This window comes from Pinus tabuliformis, chromosome 3_2, assembly GCF_031772625.1.
Source record: "Pinus tabuliformis cultivar Carrire ecotype Pingquan chromosome 3_2, CPIR1, whole genome shotgun sequence".
Taxonomy (NCBI): domain Eukaryota; kingdom Viridiplantae; phylum Streptophyta; class Pinopsida; order Pinales; family Pinaceae; genus Pinus; species Pinus tabuliformis.
Genome location: NC_142302.1, coordinates 500439196 through 500458009, shown reverse-complemented (window position 1 = coordinate 500458009; position 18814 = coordinate 500439196). Strand labels below are relative to the sequence as shown.

The 18814-nt window shown below is 39.5% G+C and overlaps 1 protein-coding gene across 3 annotated transcripts in view; it reads right to left on the bottom strand.

The window, feature by feature from the left end:
* The window catches only part of LOC149181477 (RAD3-like DNA-binding helicase protein), a 371454-nt gene that overhangs the window by 69431 nt on the left and 283209 nt on the right, over positions 1 to 18814 (bottom strand). For all 3 annotated transcript variants that reach the window (XM_089416629.1, XM_089416630.1, XM_089416631.1), the window contains one exon: positions 10915 to 11060. In XM_089416629.1, coding sequence (XP_089272755.1) covers positions 10915 to 11060 — 146 coding nt within the window. The remainder of the gene's footprint in view (positions 1 to 10914; positions 11061 to 18814) is intronic.

The following is an 18814-nucleotide window of genomic DNA, read 5'->3' as shown; positions in this document are numbered from 1 at the left end:
CCCAACGCGTAGCGCGCCCCTAGTGCGTAGCGCGCCCCTAAAATTGCACTGAGAAATGTTGCCTGATGCGTAGCGCGCCCACCCTGATGCGTAGCGCGCACCCAGCTACATAGTGCATTTTGCAGGAGGCTTTTGGAGGCCTTCCCGGTGTCGAAATCGGGCGCAGGATAGCTCGTTGGAAAGGTCTTTGAGTCTACTTTCCAACACAACTGGAATTTTTCAATTTGGAGTTCATTTGCCTTGTCAAAAATCAAATCTCCCAAGACTGGTCAAAATGTGCCAAATGAGGCTGCCTCAAGGCAGAGTGCTGTTGCAGTCAACTTTTGAATGCCTTCCTCAACTCCAAATTGAGCTCATGATAGCTCATTGGAAAGCTCTTTGTGTCTAGTTATCATTTGACTCATCAAGAAAGTCATTTGGCCAACCAAGCTAGGAGAAAACTTGATTTTCCCAAGGTCACTTCAGAGGTGCATTCGATTCTCCTGAGGCAACGGTATTTTTGACATTTCTCTAAAAACATGACACCTGTGTAAAAAGTGAAGAAGGTTTTTCCTCCTCGGCATGTTGTGGACAAAAACCTCTCTCAGTTTTCCCAAATTCATTTTTGATTGCTCTGAAACATTTTTTCAGTGAAACTTATCCCGATGTGTGAAACAAGGAATTTTGTGGAAATGAAGCGAAATGAAGGGGATGAGGGGCTTGTAAATTCTTGGGGAAATTTTGGGAAGTAGGGAGGGATGTTAGGAAGCAGGGGAAAGTGGAATCGCGGAGATCGAGTGAGGGAAAGGGGTCCAAAAGGGCAAAACACAGGCCCAACCTAGAAAATTGCCAAGTTGTGGCAAGAAACTAGGGTTTGTGCGAAAATGAGGAATTTGGGGGATCTCAGTGATGGGAAGCATTTGATAAGGTACTTTAAGGATAGGGGAAGGTGTATGAACATCAGGATACAAGTTTTGCCGATGATTTGACCATCCAAGAGAAATTAGCTTTCAAAACCCTAGGAGAGGGAAATGACCTTGCCTAGGCGCAACTGAAGCATGAACAAGGTGTAAAATGACTCATTAGACACTGACATGATAATGACAACCCTATGAATGATGATAGACTCAGCTAAATGATGACATGGATTGGCATTTGGGCAATTTTGAAAAGAGTGAAAGCAAACCCTAGACCTAATGCCTAGTGACCAAATTTTGCTTGAAGACTCACTGAAATGACAAAATTTGACCTTGACACTCTGAGACCACTTTGTAAGAGCATATTTGATCACTGGAGGAAGGCTGGAAAGACTGACACTAACAGTTCCTTTGCAACTTCTTCAATGGTGCATGGTTCTGCTTGAATGATATTGCTCATGGAAGCAACATACCCTTGAAACTGACTTGGCTTCTTACTTTCTCTGAATGTTCCTCTTGGGGTAACATGTTCAGCATCTTGCAAGGTATCTTGCAGCCATAGTCGTATCTTTCTAATAGGAGGATCTAGATGAACCATGGAACCCATTGAATTATCAACAAGCTCATTCTCAGGTTCTGGTTCAGACTCAGATGTAGGCTCTTTTTCATTAACAATTTGTCTTTCAGCAATGGCAGGAGGAGGAGAGTCTCTTGCTTTTCTAAGTGTTGCATCTTTATCAATTGTTACGTCTCTGCTAAACTCTATAGTTCTTTGACCTAGTACATAAATTCTATAAGCTTTTGAATTATCACAATAACCAACAAACGTACCTTTCTTACCTGAAGCTTCCAGTTTGGTCCTTTTCTCTTTTGACACATGGAAGTACTCAAGACAGTCAAAGATTCTCAAGCGACTCACTGCAGGGCTTTTACCATTGAAGACTGCTTCAGGGGTCTTATTGTCTAAGGCCCAATGAGGAGTTCTATTTTCCACATAAACATCAATATTTGCAACTTCTCCCCTCAAAAACTTTGGTAGCTTTTGATCATGCAGCATGGCTCTAGCTGCTTCCATAATGGTTCTATTCTTCCTCTCGGCAACACCATTTTGTGATGGATTGTACGACACAATGGTTTCTTTCTTTATTCCAACGTCTTTGCAACGATTATTAAAATCATTGGAGGTGAACTCTCCCCCACTATTAGATCTGAAAGCTTTGATCGACTTTCCACTTTGATTTTCAATTAAAGCTTCGAAATCAAAGAAAATGTCAAATGCTTCCCCTTTGTTTTTCAAAAAGAATATCCATGTCTTGCGAGAAACATTATCAACATAAATCATGAAATACAAGTAGCCACCAAGAGAAGTAACAGGCATAGATCCACATAAATCAGAATGTATAAGCTAAAATACCTAACTAGTTTTTGTTTTGCTTGAAGGGAATGGTCCCTTTATATGCTTTCCACTTGCACATCTTGGGAAAACTCCTTCATGATCCATTCAGATCTTAAGCATCCTAGAAACCATCTTCCTTACATGAGGTAAGGCTTTGTAGTGTAGGTGAGTAAATCTTTTGTGCCATACCTCACACTGAAGATTGGTATCATGGACCAGTGCATGAATGTGTTTATCATTGACTTTGTAAAGCCCTTCACATCTTGATCTAAGAGTGAAGGTTTCTCTCATACTTGAGTTCAAAGGCCAAGTAAAAACTTTTCCATTAATAAAAGCAACTTTTATTCCTTTATCTTCTAGAGCAGATATGGATACAAGATTATTTTTCAAACCAGGTGAATAAACTTCTTGCAGAAAAATAGATTTGTCATCATCTAATTAAAATGAAATTGAACCTTTAACTTGTTGAGTAGAATTATCTTCAAGGATAACATTTAAATTAGCCTCCCTCTCAACTAAATTAGAGAGTGTTTCTTTGTAACCAGTAAAATGTTTGGAAGCACCACTATCAACTAACCAACTATCAAATGAATATGCAAAAGAAGAACTGGAAAGAGTAGAAACAAGAAAATACTTTGATTGAGTTTCCGGTGCATTATTTCTATACATTGGATTTCTTGTTTTCGTAGGATGGCCTTTTCTTTGATTTTCAGAAGCATCGTTTCTATAATCATATTTGTTTTTAATCTAGGTGGTGTTCTTTTTTTACAGTCCCGAGCAAAGTAACTGATATCACTCAAACAAGCAGGAATCCTAGGAGGCGTTCCTATGGAACAACTACTAGGTCAAGTGGCAATAATGGAGCAATAGCCCATTGTCACCTAAGCTAAAGCCCCCTGCTCTATACGGACTTTCACTGATGGGAGGAGTCCCAGTGCTTAGGGAAATCACTTGGAGAAATATATCAATGGCGTAGGTAGATGATGATTTCAAGAACCTATTCAAAGGAGAGACTCTAATGATGGGGATTGCTTGCTTTAGAAGCAATGTGAATGGTTCTCCAGGAAGGGCTAAAAGGAGACCTAGACCCAGGGTTGAAGAGTATTTCTTGATAAGAAGTGCCCTAGACCAAAGAATCCTAGAAGAATAGGGTTTCTAAGCAATCCTTGTGAAATTGGAGTGACAAGGTTGTGGGACAACAAAGAAGCCCTAGTGGGCCCAAATGAGGTCAAGGGTTTGTGGTGAAACTTCGAACAAAGGGACTTGACCAAGTGAGAGAGGAGAAAAGGATCAAAGAGATAGGATTTGACCTGGATTTTTAATGCAATGATCCTTAATGAAACCACTAGCCAAAGGAAACCTAGGGAGAAATGGTTTTTGAGCTAGTGAGATAAATTGAGATTCCACCCTCGAAATGGCTTGAAAATTGGAGGACCTCTCAAGGACACACCAATGCAGCTCTTGACCAAGTTTCATCAATTTTGGATGGCTATAATTGATTTTGTGTGATGCCCTAGGAAGCCTACAAGGGTTAGGGCTTAGAAAAAGAAAAAAGGAGGTGAGAAAGATATTCGGTTGGTTATCACCTAGGACTAGACTAGTGCCTAGCCTATTGGGAGAATGGAGTCAATATGATTCAATGTTTAGGGATGCTTATACCCAATCAACGAGTTCCCCAGCAACTTCGCATGGCCCTAGAGGCAGCAACTAAGTTACTATGAAAATTTACACTTCTTAGATGTTGCAATTGATGACTTATCAAGGTGATTATGAACAATCATATACCCCTAGGATATTTATTCATTATACTTTACATAAGGCATATGGAAGAGCCCTCACCAAGACAAGGTCAACAAATTCATATTTCATTAATGCAATGTAACCAACTTCATGAGCAGAATTTCTTCATACATTATACAAGTGACAAAATCAGAAATATACCATGAAAATACACTTACAAGTATAGAGAACATCTTCCAATCATCAATAGACAAAATTGAAGCTCCAAGATAAAAGACAAGCTCTTCCAAACATCGAAATGCATCAAGATTCCAATTCGTCTATCAATAAGGCTAGAAAAATTCTCAAGAAGAGATACAAATCCAAAACCAAGTGATGATCAAATGAAATGATCATCACATCAATATATATCCTCCCTAAAGGGTTCAATTTGCCTAATACAACCTAATAATGCCCCAACTATTAAAGTAATATGCCAAAATAACATTTCTCGGTGACAAGCCCACCAAGATAGCTCAATAATACAAAAATAAGCCTCCCAAGAAGGAAAAATAGTAGATACGATAGGTCAAAGGGCCATTGAGGAGGCCTTGTGGAGTCCAATGAGTGCCAAGATGAATGAATGAGCTCCAAACATAGCGATAAAGGGGTTGGACCCTTGATATCCAAGCAAACAACCTATGGTGTCCCCAAGTGGCTATGGCGGCACTAAGCATCCTCCTGGGTCTCCAAATGGATTGAACAAGCCTATATCCCATCTGTAAGGGTCATAAGAACAATGCAATCCCTCTCATTGTCTCTCATGACAAGACAAGTCCTCATCTGGGCCCTGGATTAGCTTCTAAGTGTGTGGTGCAAGAGTGGAATCAATTGGGCAAGGTGGTCCAGGAGCATCATCATTGTCTAATAAGTGTAACACAAGAAAGCCTTGAGTGAAACTGAAGGATCACATGGAGTGGCAATTTGCTCTCTGCTATGGTGAAGACATGTGGCTCTCAACACTGACACTACAAATGCCAATATGACCCTCTAGAGGACTTGAACCCCGTATAGGGAGACCAAACCCCAAACGAACACCCACCTGCAATCCTATATAAGATCCAATGCGTCTCCTCACCATCCAATACAACCAAACATTAGAGCAACTGAATAAATGCGCTTACAAATCATGGAACCAAGTGGCCACTTCATAGTGGCATGCCCTTCCATAATGGGTGTCAAAATGTACAAGTGTCTCCCAGTTCAAGAAGAAGGTTAACCAAAGACCCTATTAGGTGGTTTCAGCCTATAAGGGGGAGACATGTCCATGGTACATACATCAAGTGGCAGGTGGTATGTGAAATAATGATAGAATGGAGTGGGACATTAGAGGAAGGCTCTGTAATAACCCTGGTAAAAATTCCATGTAAAAATATATAAGACCACGGTTGATGGGTCACTTATTCCAAGCTAAATGTTGGGAAAGACATCTTAGTGAGTGTTCATTTGGGTGTTTATGGCTAAGGAAATTGGCAAAGGCAATGGCTAAGGCTTTGGAAAGACAAAATGGTATTTTTGGAAAGGCAGTAATGTCCAGAACATCAGTGGGACCCAGGGACAGGATGTCTGAGTGGATGACATGTCTCCTAAGGGTTCTGTTGTTGATGTGGATAGGTTGGTTAATGTGTTTTGTCGATTCCACTTCCTTAAGTTCACATAGGAGGTCGAATCCAATCATAGTAGCCTCTCGTCACATGTTTACCCTAGTTGGCTGGTTACTTGGATAGATGTCTGAGGAGGGTTTTACAGGCTCCAAGCCACATGCCATAGTACAAGTGTAGCTAAAATAAGGGAAGCCCGCTCTAGGGTATATGATTCTAGGAGGAAGCAATTGTGGTAGATGAGTTACCCCGGCCATTGTTTTTCTACCCTTCTTCATATGCCTTTTGCCTTTTATAGATTTTTCTTTTTGTAACTACTCGGGGCTCCAGGGGAGAAGATCATGATATGTAAGATATAGAAGTGAATACCTCCTTAAGGTGAGGCAATTCATCGCCCACCAAGGGTTGGGACAATCATGGGTTCCTTAATGGTATGGGACCGATATGATGGGGCCCTAGGAACCAGGGTGATGGCCATGATGATAGGGATAGAGCCCATCTTTGGCTTTTTCCCATGTGCTAAATTTGCATGTCCCAGCCATATTTTGCATTTTATGGTACATTTTCTATTGAGAGTGGCCAAATTATGCTTTTCTTTTTTTTTCTTCGCTACATCAACCTCTAGGGAATCGTTCCAAGCCCGACACAAGATGTGGGCAAGGGGAGGGGGAGGCTAACTCCTTGTGGACCCAGATGGGAAATATGGTGAATGGGATTATAATGAGCGGAGGGGAGTGATGTATATGGTGTCACGAAATAAGACCACGCAACCAAAATCAGGGTTTCCAATGTAATGCCACCCGTAAAGCTAGTAGCCAATAAAGGAGATCTGACGGGACTAAGATACAAGGTTAACCATAAAATTGAACAGAGGATACAAGTGTACAAACCAAGCCCATTCTTTTCGCCAAACCCCCCACCACTAATCCATGCCCAAAAGTGTCCATGAGAAGTAAACAAAAATACCAAACTACACAATGAAAAGCCATACCTTCAGGGTTGGAACACCCACATTCAAACATACAATCATGATAGATGGGCAAGGGAGCATATGGTTGGCTCAAGTGGCGGAGATAGTGGCACATCGAGCTATCTTGTGGATGCAACGGGTTGTTGGCTGTTGGCTGAGGACCATCTAGGAGAATTATTTTTTCCTATGGATACTACCCATAGGTGATGGGTAACAGTGACCATGTTTTTGATAGTTAAAACATCTCACTTTTGATATGTCTAGATTTCCTTTATTTGATTTGAAAGCATATTTGTTTTTATTATCTTTATTTCTCCTGTCATAGGCTGAAAATGCAGTAGGTTCTCATTCTTCATAATGTGAAATACTCCCTCTGAAGATCATTCTGGCCTCCCCTTGGATACATTTTCCCAAGAGCTCATCAAATGTGGGAATGGTTTTGATATTGTTGATGTTGATGATAAAAGTCTCCCAAACAGAAGAAAGGCCTCCAAGTACAATCAACACCATCTCTTTTTTCGGGTACAACCTCACCAATTGTTGACCATTGATTCCTAAATTTGGTCATTCTCAGGAAATATACTTGAATTGTCTCTCCTCTATTCCTCTTTATGTCATTCAGTTGATTCTCCAAAGCAATAATCTGGTTCAAGTTACTAATTGCGAACATGCCAATTAGTTTTCCATACATTTCTTTCGTTTTCTTCAAACCAGAAACATAAGTAATGAGATGATCACCAAGAGAATCAAGGATAAATTTTCTAGCTTTGATTTCACCCTTTTTATGTTTGGATTTGACGGAAGCACTTCAATTCTCTGGTGGATCAGCCATTGTGCCTTCAACATACTCCATAATTTCGTGTTCTTCAAAAGTGATATCTAGCCTTACTTTCCATGGACCAAAGTTTGAAGCATCATTCAACTTTTCCTCTACCTTGAAGTAGGACGAAGTCATCTTGATCAAAAGACTTTGGCAACAAGTGGGGTCTCTTCAAGTGATCTCTAGTCTCCTTGGAATTGTCTTCATGTTAAAATTGACAACTAGGGCCAAACTCCATGTGGGTCATCTTATTAATGGCAGTGGATATTTTTCTTGGATCCCTCTCATCGAGAGGTGTAGGATTGATCTAAAGATCATCCGATGCCGATAAGTATTCATGGAGATATAAATTTATTTTTGTTATGGGACAATTCGTCAAGGTCGGCCAACAACTAAACTACCCCACTTATGCTCCACGTTTTGGTATAAATACAAGTGCCTTGCAAGTCATTTGAACACACAACTCTCTTGAGATTTCTTCTTCTCCACTTGTTTTGGGTTTTAGTGGAAAGAAGAATCTCTAAGGGAAAAACGCAGTCCTAGAGGATGATGCCCTAGCCGTAAAAGGTGGTCTAGCCACAATCCAAGAAGGAGATCTAGCATGGTGAAAGAGGCCTAACAGCTGACCCTAATGCAATCCTATCATGCCCTACCCGCAGGTGTTATCATGCCCTAGCTGAACGCATCCATTCCCTAATCCTATACGTTGTTTTGAAAGAGTTTGAGACAGCCCTTGGACGCAGCAAAAAGGGATACCCTAACCGCAGTCAAAAGAGGCTCCTAGTCGCAGCAAAAGAAAGATCATTGAAGGGAGATCTATCCACATGTAGAAGAGCTTATATACGCAGCCTAAAGAGGCTCCTATACACTGCCCAAACTTGCCCTAATCTGTTGCCTAAAGAAAGCCCTATTCGCAGTCTAGAGAGACCTAATCCAAGGTCATCCATCCACAGTCTAAAGACCCTATTTCGTTGTCCAAAAGGAAGCCCTAGCTACAGCAAGGAGAGGACTAGACAGCGTGGACATTTGAGGGCTATTTCAGGGGTCTATTTAGAGGACAGTATGACTGATTGGAGGAGGTCAAGACAAGGAGGGTTTGTTGGAAGGTACAGCTACTGTTTGACAGTGACAAGTCCATACATTAGGCCCAAATATGCCCTAAAGGAACAGCCTGACAGCAACAGCTAGGAGTATTCAGCGTGGAGAAATAAGGTTGCTCTGAAGCTATTTTAGGAAGATAGTGAGGTTATTTAGGAGGGTAGAATTAGGGGAGCTTAGGATCAGATTCGTTGAGGTATCATTGGAGGATCAAGGATCATATTTGTGCTGCTTAGAAGTTACAGGAACATTGTGTATCAAGCCGCAGGCCATGACACCACAGTCAAGAATTTGATGACCGTTAGATAGGATTGTCTCGACATAATGAAGGCTGCCCTATCTACTGTTAATGCAGCAAATAGATAATGATGGGTATCATGATGAAGTGTGGTGCAGCATTGATAAATAAATGCTACAATGAGATGCAGCATGATGGGCACAGTGAGGTTCAGTATGAGGCAGCATTGGTGGGTGCAGTATGATGATAAGGTACAGCTTGATGATGCAGCAATATGATGTGTGCAGCATGGTAATGAGGTCCAGCATGATGATTGAGTGCAGCACAGTGAGGTGCATCACAGTGAGGAGAAGCATGGTGATGGAGTCACCTTGGATCAAGTGGAAGCAGTATGCCTTCTACTTAGCTCAGATCAGCTACCTCATATGCTATTTTCGTAGAGAAGATCTCTGCTCTTATTTAGATAAGTCAATATGTTGACTTCTGATGTATATGTACTATCTCTCTCTCTGCTGAACTATTGAAGATCATATCAGAAGAATTGATCAAGGGTTTCCCCACATTGGGGTTTGTCCCTAGCTAGCGCCGCATCTTGTGTCCTCTTGTCTTGGCTTGTCTTTTGCGATTTATATTTATGTTCTATCTACAGTTTACTTTAGTGCTAATGTGATTGTTAATCTAGAAAAGATATTGAGCTAACTGTGAAAATTGAAATAAATTGCTCTAGCATAGAATATACCTAAATTTAACACTTCACCAAGGCTCTGATACTAGGACTCACCTAAGAGTTTGACGATAAATGTCACCCTAGCTTTGGGGTGAGGCTAGAGGGGAAAACTACGTCGATTATCCGTGTTTAGAAACACAAATAATCCGTGAGACGAAAAACCCCTTAGGATGAAATTCGTCGCCAAAATAATAGGCTTATCTAGGTTGTTACATACATACACGGTCTTACCAGCATCATTTACATTACAAATTTGCAGAATGGGTTTACAGTGACTCAAAAAATTGTTGCCTGATGATCTGGATCTTTTGAAAATATTTGGCACCACTGTTTCCCTATAACTTTGACAAAATGTGTGCAACATGTTGCAAAGTAGGGCACCAAAAAACACTCTTCTCATTGATCATTTGTGATAATTTGGAGATCTTGGAGGCCAGGGAAAGAGCATTCAATCAAAGCAAGCTTGGAGACGATTTAGAATATTTTGTGGGCTGATTCAGTGGATAGTTGATTTTGATGATATGCTGTATTGTCATTGTTATGGACTCCAGAGCCCATTTAGAGCTTCAATGTTTATGTAATGTGGTCCAGAGATGTATTGCACTTGTTGGAATTTTAACATATTCCACCTTCAGATATGTATTGCACTCACTGGCAAATTTGCCATATTCACCCTTAAATGTTTATATACATGAGCAAGCCTTGCATATTTTGTTTCTAATGGTTTAAATATACATTGATGTTCATGAATATACAATTCTTTTATTAAAATTTGAATACTTCAAATCTTTCTTATACAACCAGTTCTTTTCACTTTTTCCCTGGTTCTGATTCAATTCAAAAAAATTCCTTTTCCAGTTCCAGTTCAGATAACATTGGTAATTAGATGATTGTACTGGACTTGTCTCTCATGAACCTTACATGTCTTGACATTTACACATTTTTATAATCAAGTGCAATCCCTCTCTTTTCTCTCTTCTCTCACTGCAATATTTTGCTACTTTGTTTGTGCATTATCTGCCAACACGTGTGCCATGACAGCTCAGAATGGTGAATTTTGTATCAAAATCAATCTAAGCTGCTGAAAATGAACAATTTCTTTCTTCCTTGAAACTAAAAGCAATCTGCAAGTGAAGCAGATCTCAACTTTTCCCTTGTCAATTTATACTTGAAGACCAACACCCCACTCCACCCCATCCCAACCCCTCCCCCAAACATGGTTTTAGGTTTTAACAAATAAAAGTCCATCTGAAATTATTCTATAAAACAAGAAGACAGATCACTAACAAAACTATTTTAACAAGGAAAATGCCAGTTTGATTTTTTAATTGCAAATGTTTCATTCCCCTGAATAAAGCAAAATATTATGAATAAATTTTTAGACAGAACCTTTTGAGCAGGAAAATCCGTTCTGGTGCAGAAAACAAGTTTGCAACCAACTCCAAAACATTGCACATTTTCATTGTATTCTGCCTGAGGCCCTTCATACAATCCATAAAAATTTTGTACTCTGGATTGCTCAATTTTGCCCGTACCTGTAAAATTGTTTGAGTTAGATAAAAACTATTGTTTGAGCTAGAGCCTCTCTATTTGTATGAGGTTTTAAACTTTGATTTTCTATTGAGGAATGGATATTTGAGAAAGGGAGCATGAGAATATGAATTACATCAAAGTTTACTTCACCTGCTCCTTCAAGCAATTTTTAATTTCACCTTACAACTTTAATCAGATAAATTCAAACGCATCAATCAGAATCATTTAAGCAAAATTCTATATTATACATATAAAATCACTGAGAAGGAGAACAATTTTGAATTCAGTCAATTTTAGCTGGAGCTGTTCTCAATAGCATTTTTACACAATAATGAAACTTCTAATAAGATATATAAAAACAGGAGCATAAGCAATTGGGAAAGCAGTCTGAAGCCCAACTTATTTAGTACGAATCTCGACTGCCTCTTAGTAAAAGCATACAGATTAATGTCTATTGCAAGTACACTTAGCTGTTAGACTATTATACCACAGGTAGTCTTCAATAGCCTAGGAACACATGTGGCAGTCCTGGGCAAGTGTGAACCAGATCTGAGCACTTCAATTACAGCAGTTTGAACAGGACAGTGAGGGTGCTCTTCATCTTTCCAAATCTGCGAGTATGGAGCATTAACTATAAGGGAATGATCAATCTTATATCGTAGATTGTTCTTCTATTCTCAGCAGCTTGCATGCAGTTTCCATGAGTTAGTTCAGTTTTATTCTCGCAGTTTGCTAATTATAACTTAGCATAAGTCTAATTTTGATAAGGTGCATGTAGTCCAATGGTAGGATGCATATCCCAAGGAGATATTATCTCTTTGGAGCACTATAATTAAAGACATTTTGTGGTTTCACCAACACCCTAAAATCTTTTACAATTATTGGGTACTGTTACTGCAATATCTAGAAGGCCTAGTGCAAAAGCCCCACTAGGCCAATCCAGAACCTATGACAATAAGAGATCGGCCACCATTATCACCTCAGCAGCCTTTCTCCAGCTGTTTAGTGGTGAATTAAATCCCACAAGGTAGGCTTCCCTATAAAGATCACCTAAAGGATATTCAACAAGAAGGGTTCAAGGTGATGCATGGTTTAATGATTGTGAAAAGGTACTGGCGAAGCCTAGCAGGCTAGGATTATCTTTACCAAGGTTCAAGTGCTCTTTCCTTGGACCTCTCAAATAGATTAGTGAGTTGTTATAAGTTAGGGTTTGAGAGATATTCAATGATATGGCATGCAATGTCATATAACAGCTAGAAGAAATAGTCTTTCAAGCATAGATCAATAAAGGAACAAGGCTATCAATTAGGTATGCAAGGTTTAGGGTAGGCAAGTGAATTTTTATGGCTAAAACATGCATAAAACAGAAATAAAGGAGATGACATCAGCCCTAATTATAGGGTTTTACTATGCAATTAATGCCAGATTTTGCCTTTCTCAAGTAATTAAGTGCAACCCCTATTAAGAGGACAATAACACATCATGTACACTTGCTTTTAAACACAGTTTTAATGAAAACCCTAACTTCACCCCAAAGACCTAGAAATTAGAGAGAAAAGAGCGAAAGTACATATAGAGAAAAGGCTAATCAACACCTGCTAGACTAGAGCCATGATCTAATTGGGTAATAGAGTCTTTAAGGCAAATTCTATGAAGACGGCCTTGATGAAGAGGGTGAGAGAGCAACAATCTCTAATTATAAACCCTAGTGACTTCCGTATATGGGAGATTATAAGTTCGATAGATGCACATATCAGATTTCTCTTCAAGGACTCAAGGAAAGCAATTTTACACACCATGGAGAATCAAGATTTCAAGAAAAATATTGCTATTTTAACATGCCACACATAGAAACCCTGATTCACATAAGATAGCATGCAAAAATGGAAGAAGACCAACATTTAACTTACAAACTTCCACAAGAATCTCTTCAATCAATCCCAAGAAGGCTCCCAATGCAAAATTCCTCCACAAAAGACAATTTGCTCCATGAAACTAAATTTCAGCCAAGTAGAAAAGAGACAAAACCTGGTGTGCACTTCTAAAGGGAGAGAAGTGTGATGAATGATGATGATGATGAATAAGTGAGTGGGACTCCTATCTATTTATATGAAGGCAACCAAGTCTCAATTCACTAATTGTACAAGCAAAATCCCTAAAACAAGTTTACTTGAGTGTTCAACTAGGTCAAAGGTCACAAGACAACCTTGAGATAGCTCTAAAATATAACAATATGTCAAAAATAACCCACACATGTAGGAGAAAAATGATCTGCACCATGACATCACCCTCTGAAATGGTCAATAACTCATTGAGTGAGGCAATGGTCCAAGAGTGCTCCTGACTCCAAGAAAACCACAAAGTGCATGTGCACATCTCCAAAAGGCACCTCTTCCACCAACATATCATCCAAAAGGAGGTCTATGTCATATTTCCAAAGCATGTAGGACTAACGTGGCACCATCTAGGGAAAGCATTAGCGTCAAGGAATCATGTGTCATCCCTCCCAAGTCATCTCAATGACAACCATCATTAACTAGGCCCTAGAGCAAGGCATCGTCCATCAAACAGCGTCAATGCCAGCCAAGGTGCATCCTAGGTCTATCTAGGCACCTCATCAAATAGTCCAATGCCCAAGCCTTCTATCCCAACATTTCAGCATCTAGAGGCACATCAAGAGGTGTAGAAGCATGTATAAGACTTAAGTTGCTCAAGGCCTAATTCTCATCTTTGGAGGGGCAACATTGGGGCCACAAAGTCATAGCTACTTTCAGAACAAGGAAAAGTACCCCTTGGACAGTGCTAGAGAGGAGTCAAGCTATCCCTTAAGGCATATATGGTGCATGTGTAATACCACCTAAACAAATCCTCTAAAGATCAAGTGAGATCACCTTCATTGGGGACATAAAACCATTAAAGCATCATAATAGACATATCCCATGCTTATTGAAAATGTAACTAGTGTCGGTCTTCATAATTGTATTTGGATCATGACTTGATGTAATTATTATTGTACTTGTAAAAAGAAAGAAAAATAATTTTATTTAAAAATAAAATTGACTAAAGCATGGGTTTCATGCTTGGGTCAATAGTCAATAGGTTAAAGAAGCCATTGAGTGCTCTAGGAGTTGAGTCTTAAGTCAAGTCAAAGTCATTATGTAAAGACCCTTTAAGGGCTTATGTACCAAGAAAAGAAAATTATTATTATTGATGTAAAATTATCTAGAAGCTACCAAGAGTCAAGTCGGGAAACCCCTAAAGTCGACCTAGATGAGGCCCATGCACCTTCATGAAAAGCTATATAAAGAGGAACATTTGTCCTCCACATGACACACTTAAGCATCGAACATCTTGGGCAGATCTAAGGTAGCATAGGAAGAGCGAAGTTCTGAAGAAGGCAACGAAGTATCTCCCTCTCTTTCTGTTTGGTTTTGGTCTACTCTTCTCTCTCTTGGTAGCTAAATTTTTCTATGGAAAACTATGGTTTGTGCAGGTTTGAATTTGTGCAGTAAGAAGCAGCAAATCTTGTTTGAACAAGCATTTCATTATTTTGGGTCGCTGGCCTAAAGTTAGTGAGTTGTCTATGGTCTATGGTCTTGGAAGTCTCCTTGAATTGATTCTATAAGAGGAAATTTCTCTAGGTGTTTCCCCTGTTGAGGACTTTTTCCCTGGCTTGGAGACTATCTCTAGTGCCTCTATTGTTTGAATTACAATCTTCTTGTTTGGCATTTATCTTGATGATGAACAGAACTTAAAATTGAAGAACTAATGTAATAAGCATCACAAGAACTTGTCAAGTTAATGAGAAATTTATTGATAAACCCAAATGAAACACTACCCTAGATTTCTCAACATGGTATTAGAGCAAGGTTCATTTGCATGAGGGCAGGAAGAAGATCACACACGGTTTCAAGGCAAGAAAAGAAGGCCAATCATCTAAGACCGAACACCTAGAAGGAAGAAAATTTGAATTCTGGGCACTTGTTTTGAGGGGCATATAATCCATGTTCTAGAGGACCAAAGGGCTAGTCCAGTAGCCTATTCAAGGTCGAGCATCCCAACAAAAGAAACGTAGTTCTAGGCATCATCTTTAAGGCTTGAAATCACCTTTGAAGAAGACCGAACTCTCTGAGCCACCTCAGGGATACAAAGTTTTCAGAAGCTTGTACTTGTGGATAACCAAATCTCGTTTTGTGGTTTAAATAAAGCCTTGTTAGCCAATATCTTGATTACATGAGAAGAACGAAGTGATAGGAGGCCTTATAAGCCTAATTGGAGGGCTTAACATAAGGTTACAAACTACAGTCACCCTTAAAGCAAAGCCAAAAAATTCAAGGCATAATTACATAAGTGTACATAGAGGACCGAGACCCATTCTATAGTCTTGTTCTCATAAGAGACCTAGACTGCATTGGTTGAAGATGCATTAGATCTATCTTGGAGGGACATTCATGAAGTTATAGCCATCCTTATTAAAATAGAAAAATCACAAACCTCTACAGTGGTATAGGATGCATGACAGTGTAGTATATTTACATATGTCCCAAGCTAGAACAGTCACATATAGAAGCCAACAAGATCCCTGTGAAGAAGAACATAATTACATGTCTATGGTACATCCATCAAATGGCAGGTGGTATGTGAAATAATGTTGGAATGGAGTGGCGCATCAAGGGAGAGCTCCGAGCCACACGCCACAATACAAGCGTAGCTAAGATAAGGGATGCCCACACTTGGGTATATGAGTGTAGGAGGGAGAAATCGTGTTACATAAGTTACTTCAGCCATTGCTTTTCCACCCTTCTTCATATGTCGTTTTCCTTTTATAGATTTTGCTTTTGTAACTGCTCGGGGCTCCAGAGGATGAGAGCATGATGTGTAGGATATAGCAGTGAATACCCCTTTAAAGTAGAGCAGTTCATCACCCACCAGGGGTTGGGACAATCATGGGTTCCTAAATGATGTGAGGGGCCCTAGGAACCAGGGTGATGGCCATGATGAAAGGGGTAGAGCTCATGTTTGGCTTTTGCCCACGTGCTAAATTTGTATGTCCCAGCCATCTTTTGCATTTTATGGTACATTTCCTGTTGAGAGTGGCCAAATTATGCTTTTTCTTTTCTTTTAGTTGCATCAACCTTTAGGGCATCGTTCCAGGCCCGACCCAAAGTGTGGACAAGGGGAAGGGGAGGCTAACTCCTTATGGACCCAATGGACAAATGTGGACCCGAATGGGAAACATGGTGAATGGGGTTATAATGAACGAAGTGGAGCGATGTATATGGAGTCAAGAAGCGGGACCACGCAACCAAAATTGGGGTTTCCCATGCAATGCCACCCCTAAAGCTAGTAGCCAATAAAGAAGATCCCACGAGACTAGGATACAAGGTTAACCATCAAATTGGACAGAGAAGACAAGAGTACAAACCAAGCCCACTCTTTCCGCTAAATCCCCCCACTAATCCATGCCTGAAAGTGTCCATGATAAGTAAACAAAAGTACCCAACTACACAATGAAAACCCATACCTTTGGGGTCGGAAGGCCCACCTTCAAACATACAATCATAATAGATGTGTGGAAGACCACATGGCTGGCTCAAGTGGCAGAGATAGTGGCACATCGAGCTATCTGGTGGTTGCAAAGAGTTGATGGTTGTCGACTGATGACTATTTGGGGAAAATTTTCTCCTATTGATACTACCCACATGCAGTGGGTAACAGGTCCTAATCTCATTTGACAGGAACCAAACCATAAACAAAAATCGTGTACACTTGTTTACCCGTATTTTTGTAATCCTCAAGAGAAGATTGAATCACTTGGAACACTTTGGAAAGAGTGTATTTTTCCCTTTTGGGTGATTCACTTGTAAACTCTTTCCAAAGATCACTCTCTATCCTTCTAAAGATCTCTCTCTATCCCTCACTTCAAGTGGAGAGATCTAATTTAATAAAACAGCGAACTTTCTGTTTTGGGAGCTTGGGGATTTTCCCCTTGGCATCCCTTTCCCCAATCAGAGAAGGTGTCCCTTATGCGTTGCTTGACTGTTTCCTTTATAGCTTTGATTTACTTAAGTAGGGTAAATTGATAATTATTTCCTTTAACTGGTTTTTCATGCATTTAGCTTCTATATTTGACATGCATTTCTAGTCTCTCCTTCTCTCTAACTTATCATTTCATTTTACAGGTTATATGACCTTGGGTAACTTAGCTCGCTAGCTCCCTTGTGCCTTCATCTCTTTATTGCAATTGCCTTTCTCTTGCAATTTGTAGATTAACTTGCTCTTACAATACACTTGCAATCTCATTGATTTAATTGTTATAATTGCGTTAAGTTGTTTTACTTTCAAGTATCATCTACTTTGCAAAGCTATGTTTTCATATCAATCTGGCAATTGTGGCACTAACAAATCTGCCTCCAACTTAAGTTGGTTGAAGTAGACACTAGGAACTCTCCATCCCATATTTCCTCAGTCTGAGATCCAAGCCCGGGCGTGGTGAGGTCTGGCAAACGAAGTTATTTTGAAACCTACTTTACAACTTAGAACTAACTTAGAATTTACCAAGATAATCTCATCACTATACAAAGCAGATACACTACAAACCATCAACAATATTGGAACTTGTGTTTCATGTGCTCTTGTTTGGAAATGGTCATTTATCTTGAGTAAGCCTTATTTACTTTCAAGTATCATATTTGAGCACTTAAGCATCTTCCAAGTCAGTACTTGTTAAAGTTATCATTCATTATTTTACTTTGGAAACATCTATCTCTTGTGGCACTTTTATCACAAGTTTTTCTCTCCAAGCTTTCTTTTGCAGAAGTATATCTTTACTTGGAATATTTTTAACAAGTATTTACATTTGGGCACTGGTCTTACCTTGCCATATTTATTTTGTGGTTGTAAGTACTCACTGAACTTGTAAATCTAATTGGATGCTATATATTTGAAGTGTGTCTTGACTATCTTGTATTAACTCCTAGAAAACTGACTTGCTAGCTTGAAGCTAGTTGAACCTTAGACATTTTTTAGGGTCCACCACCCTTGGCTTCTCTAGGAGTAATCCTAGATGAAGGAGTTGCGAATTGAGTGACAGCCTCAACTCGAGACTTGCCCCCAAGGCCACACCAAGTGTAGCTAAAAATTTTCTCCACAATAATCCCAAGTTTGGATTAAGGCAGCAAAAGGGTGCAAGCACTATAGTGCTAGGATGCATATCCCAAGGAGATCTTATCTCTTTGGAGCATATTAACTATAGACAAAAGTAGACCATCTTGTAGAGATCAGGCACAGATCCCAAGACTGTAGCAGAGCTAGGAGCCGAGTCTATATTGTATTCCTAGAGCAACCTTTTTTCATTGTATAAGAAGGCTAGGGTATGCATTTTATACATTGAGATCAGCAGAGATAAATTAATTATTTCTCTGCTTTTTCCTATAGCAGATTTCATTTCACAATTGATGGGAAAGCAGTAGAAGATTTCATCAGTCAGTTTCGTGAATTTATGTTATATATTTTCTGCAGTATGTGCTTGTAAATTCTAGAATTATTAGAGTTACATTTTTAGTGGCTTTCAGTTTTCAGCTATCTAGGTGCCTTTTTAGGAATTGTTTTATTGCAAAGTCTGCTTACTATTGTCAAGAAAATTTAACATTAGCTTTTTGTAAATCTTATTTCATCCCAACTAGAATGGTAACACTAACAGCCTTCATAAATAGAACTCAAAATAATCCCTGATCAGATTAATCTTCAATGCCAC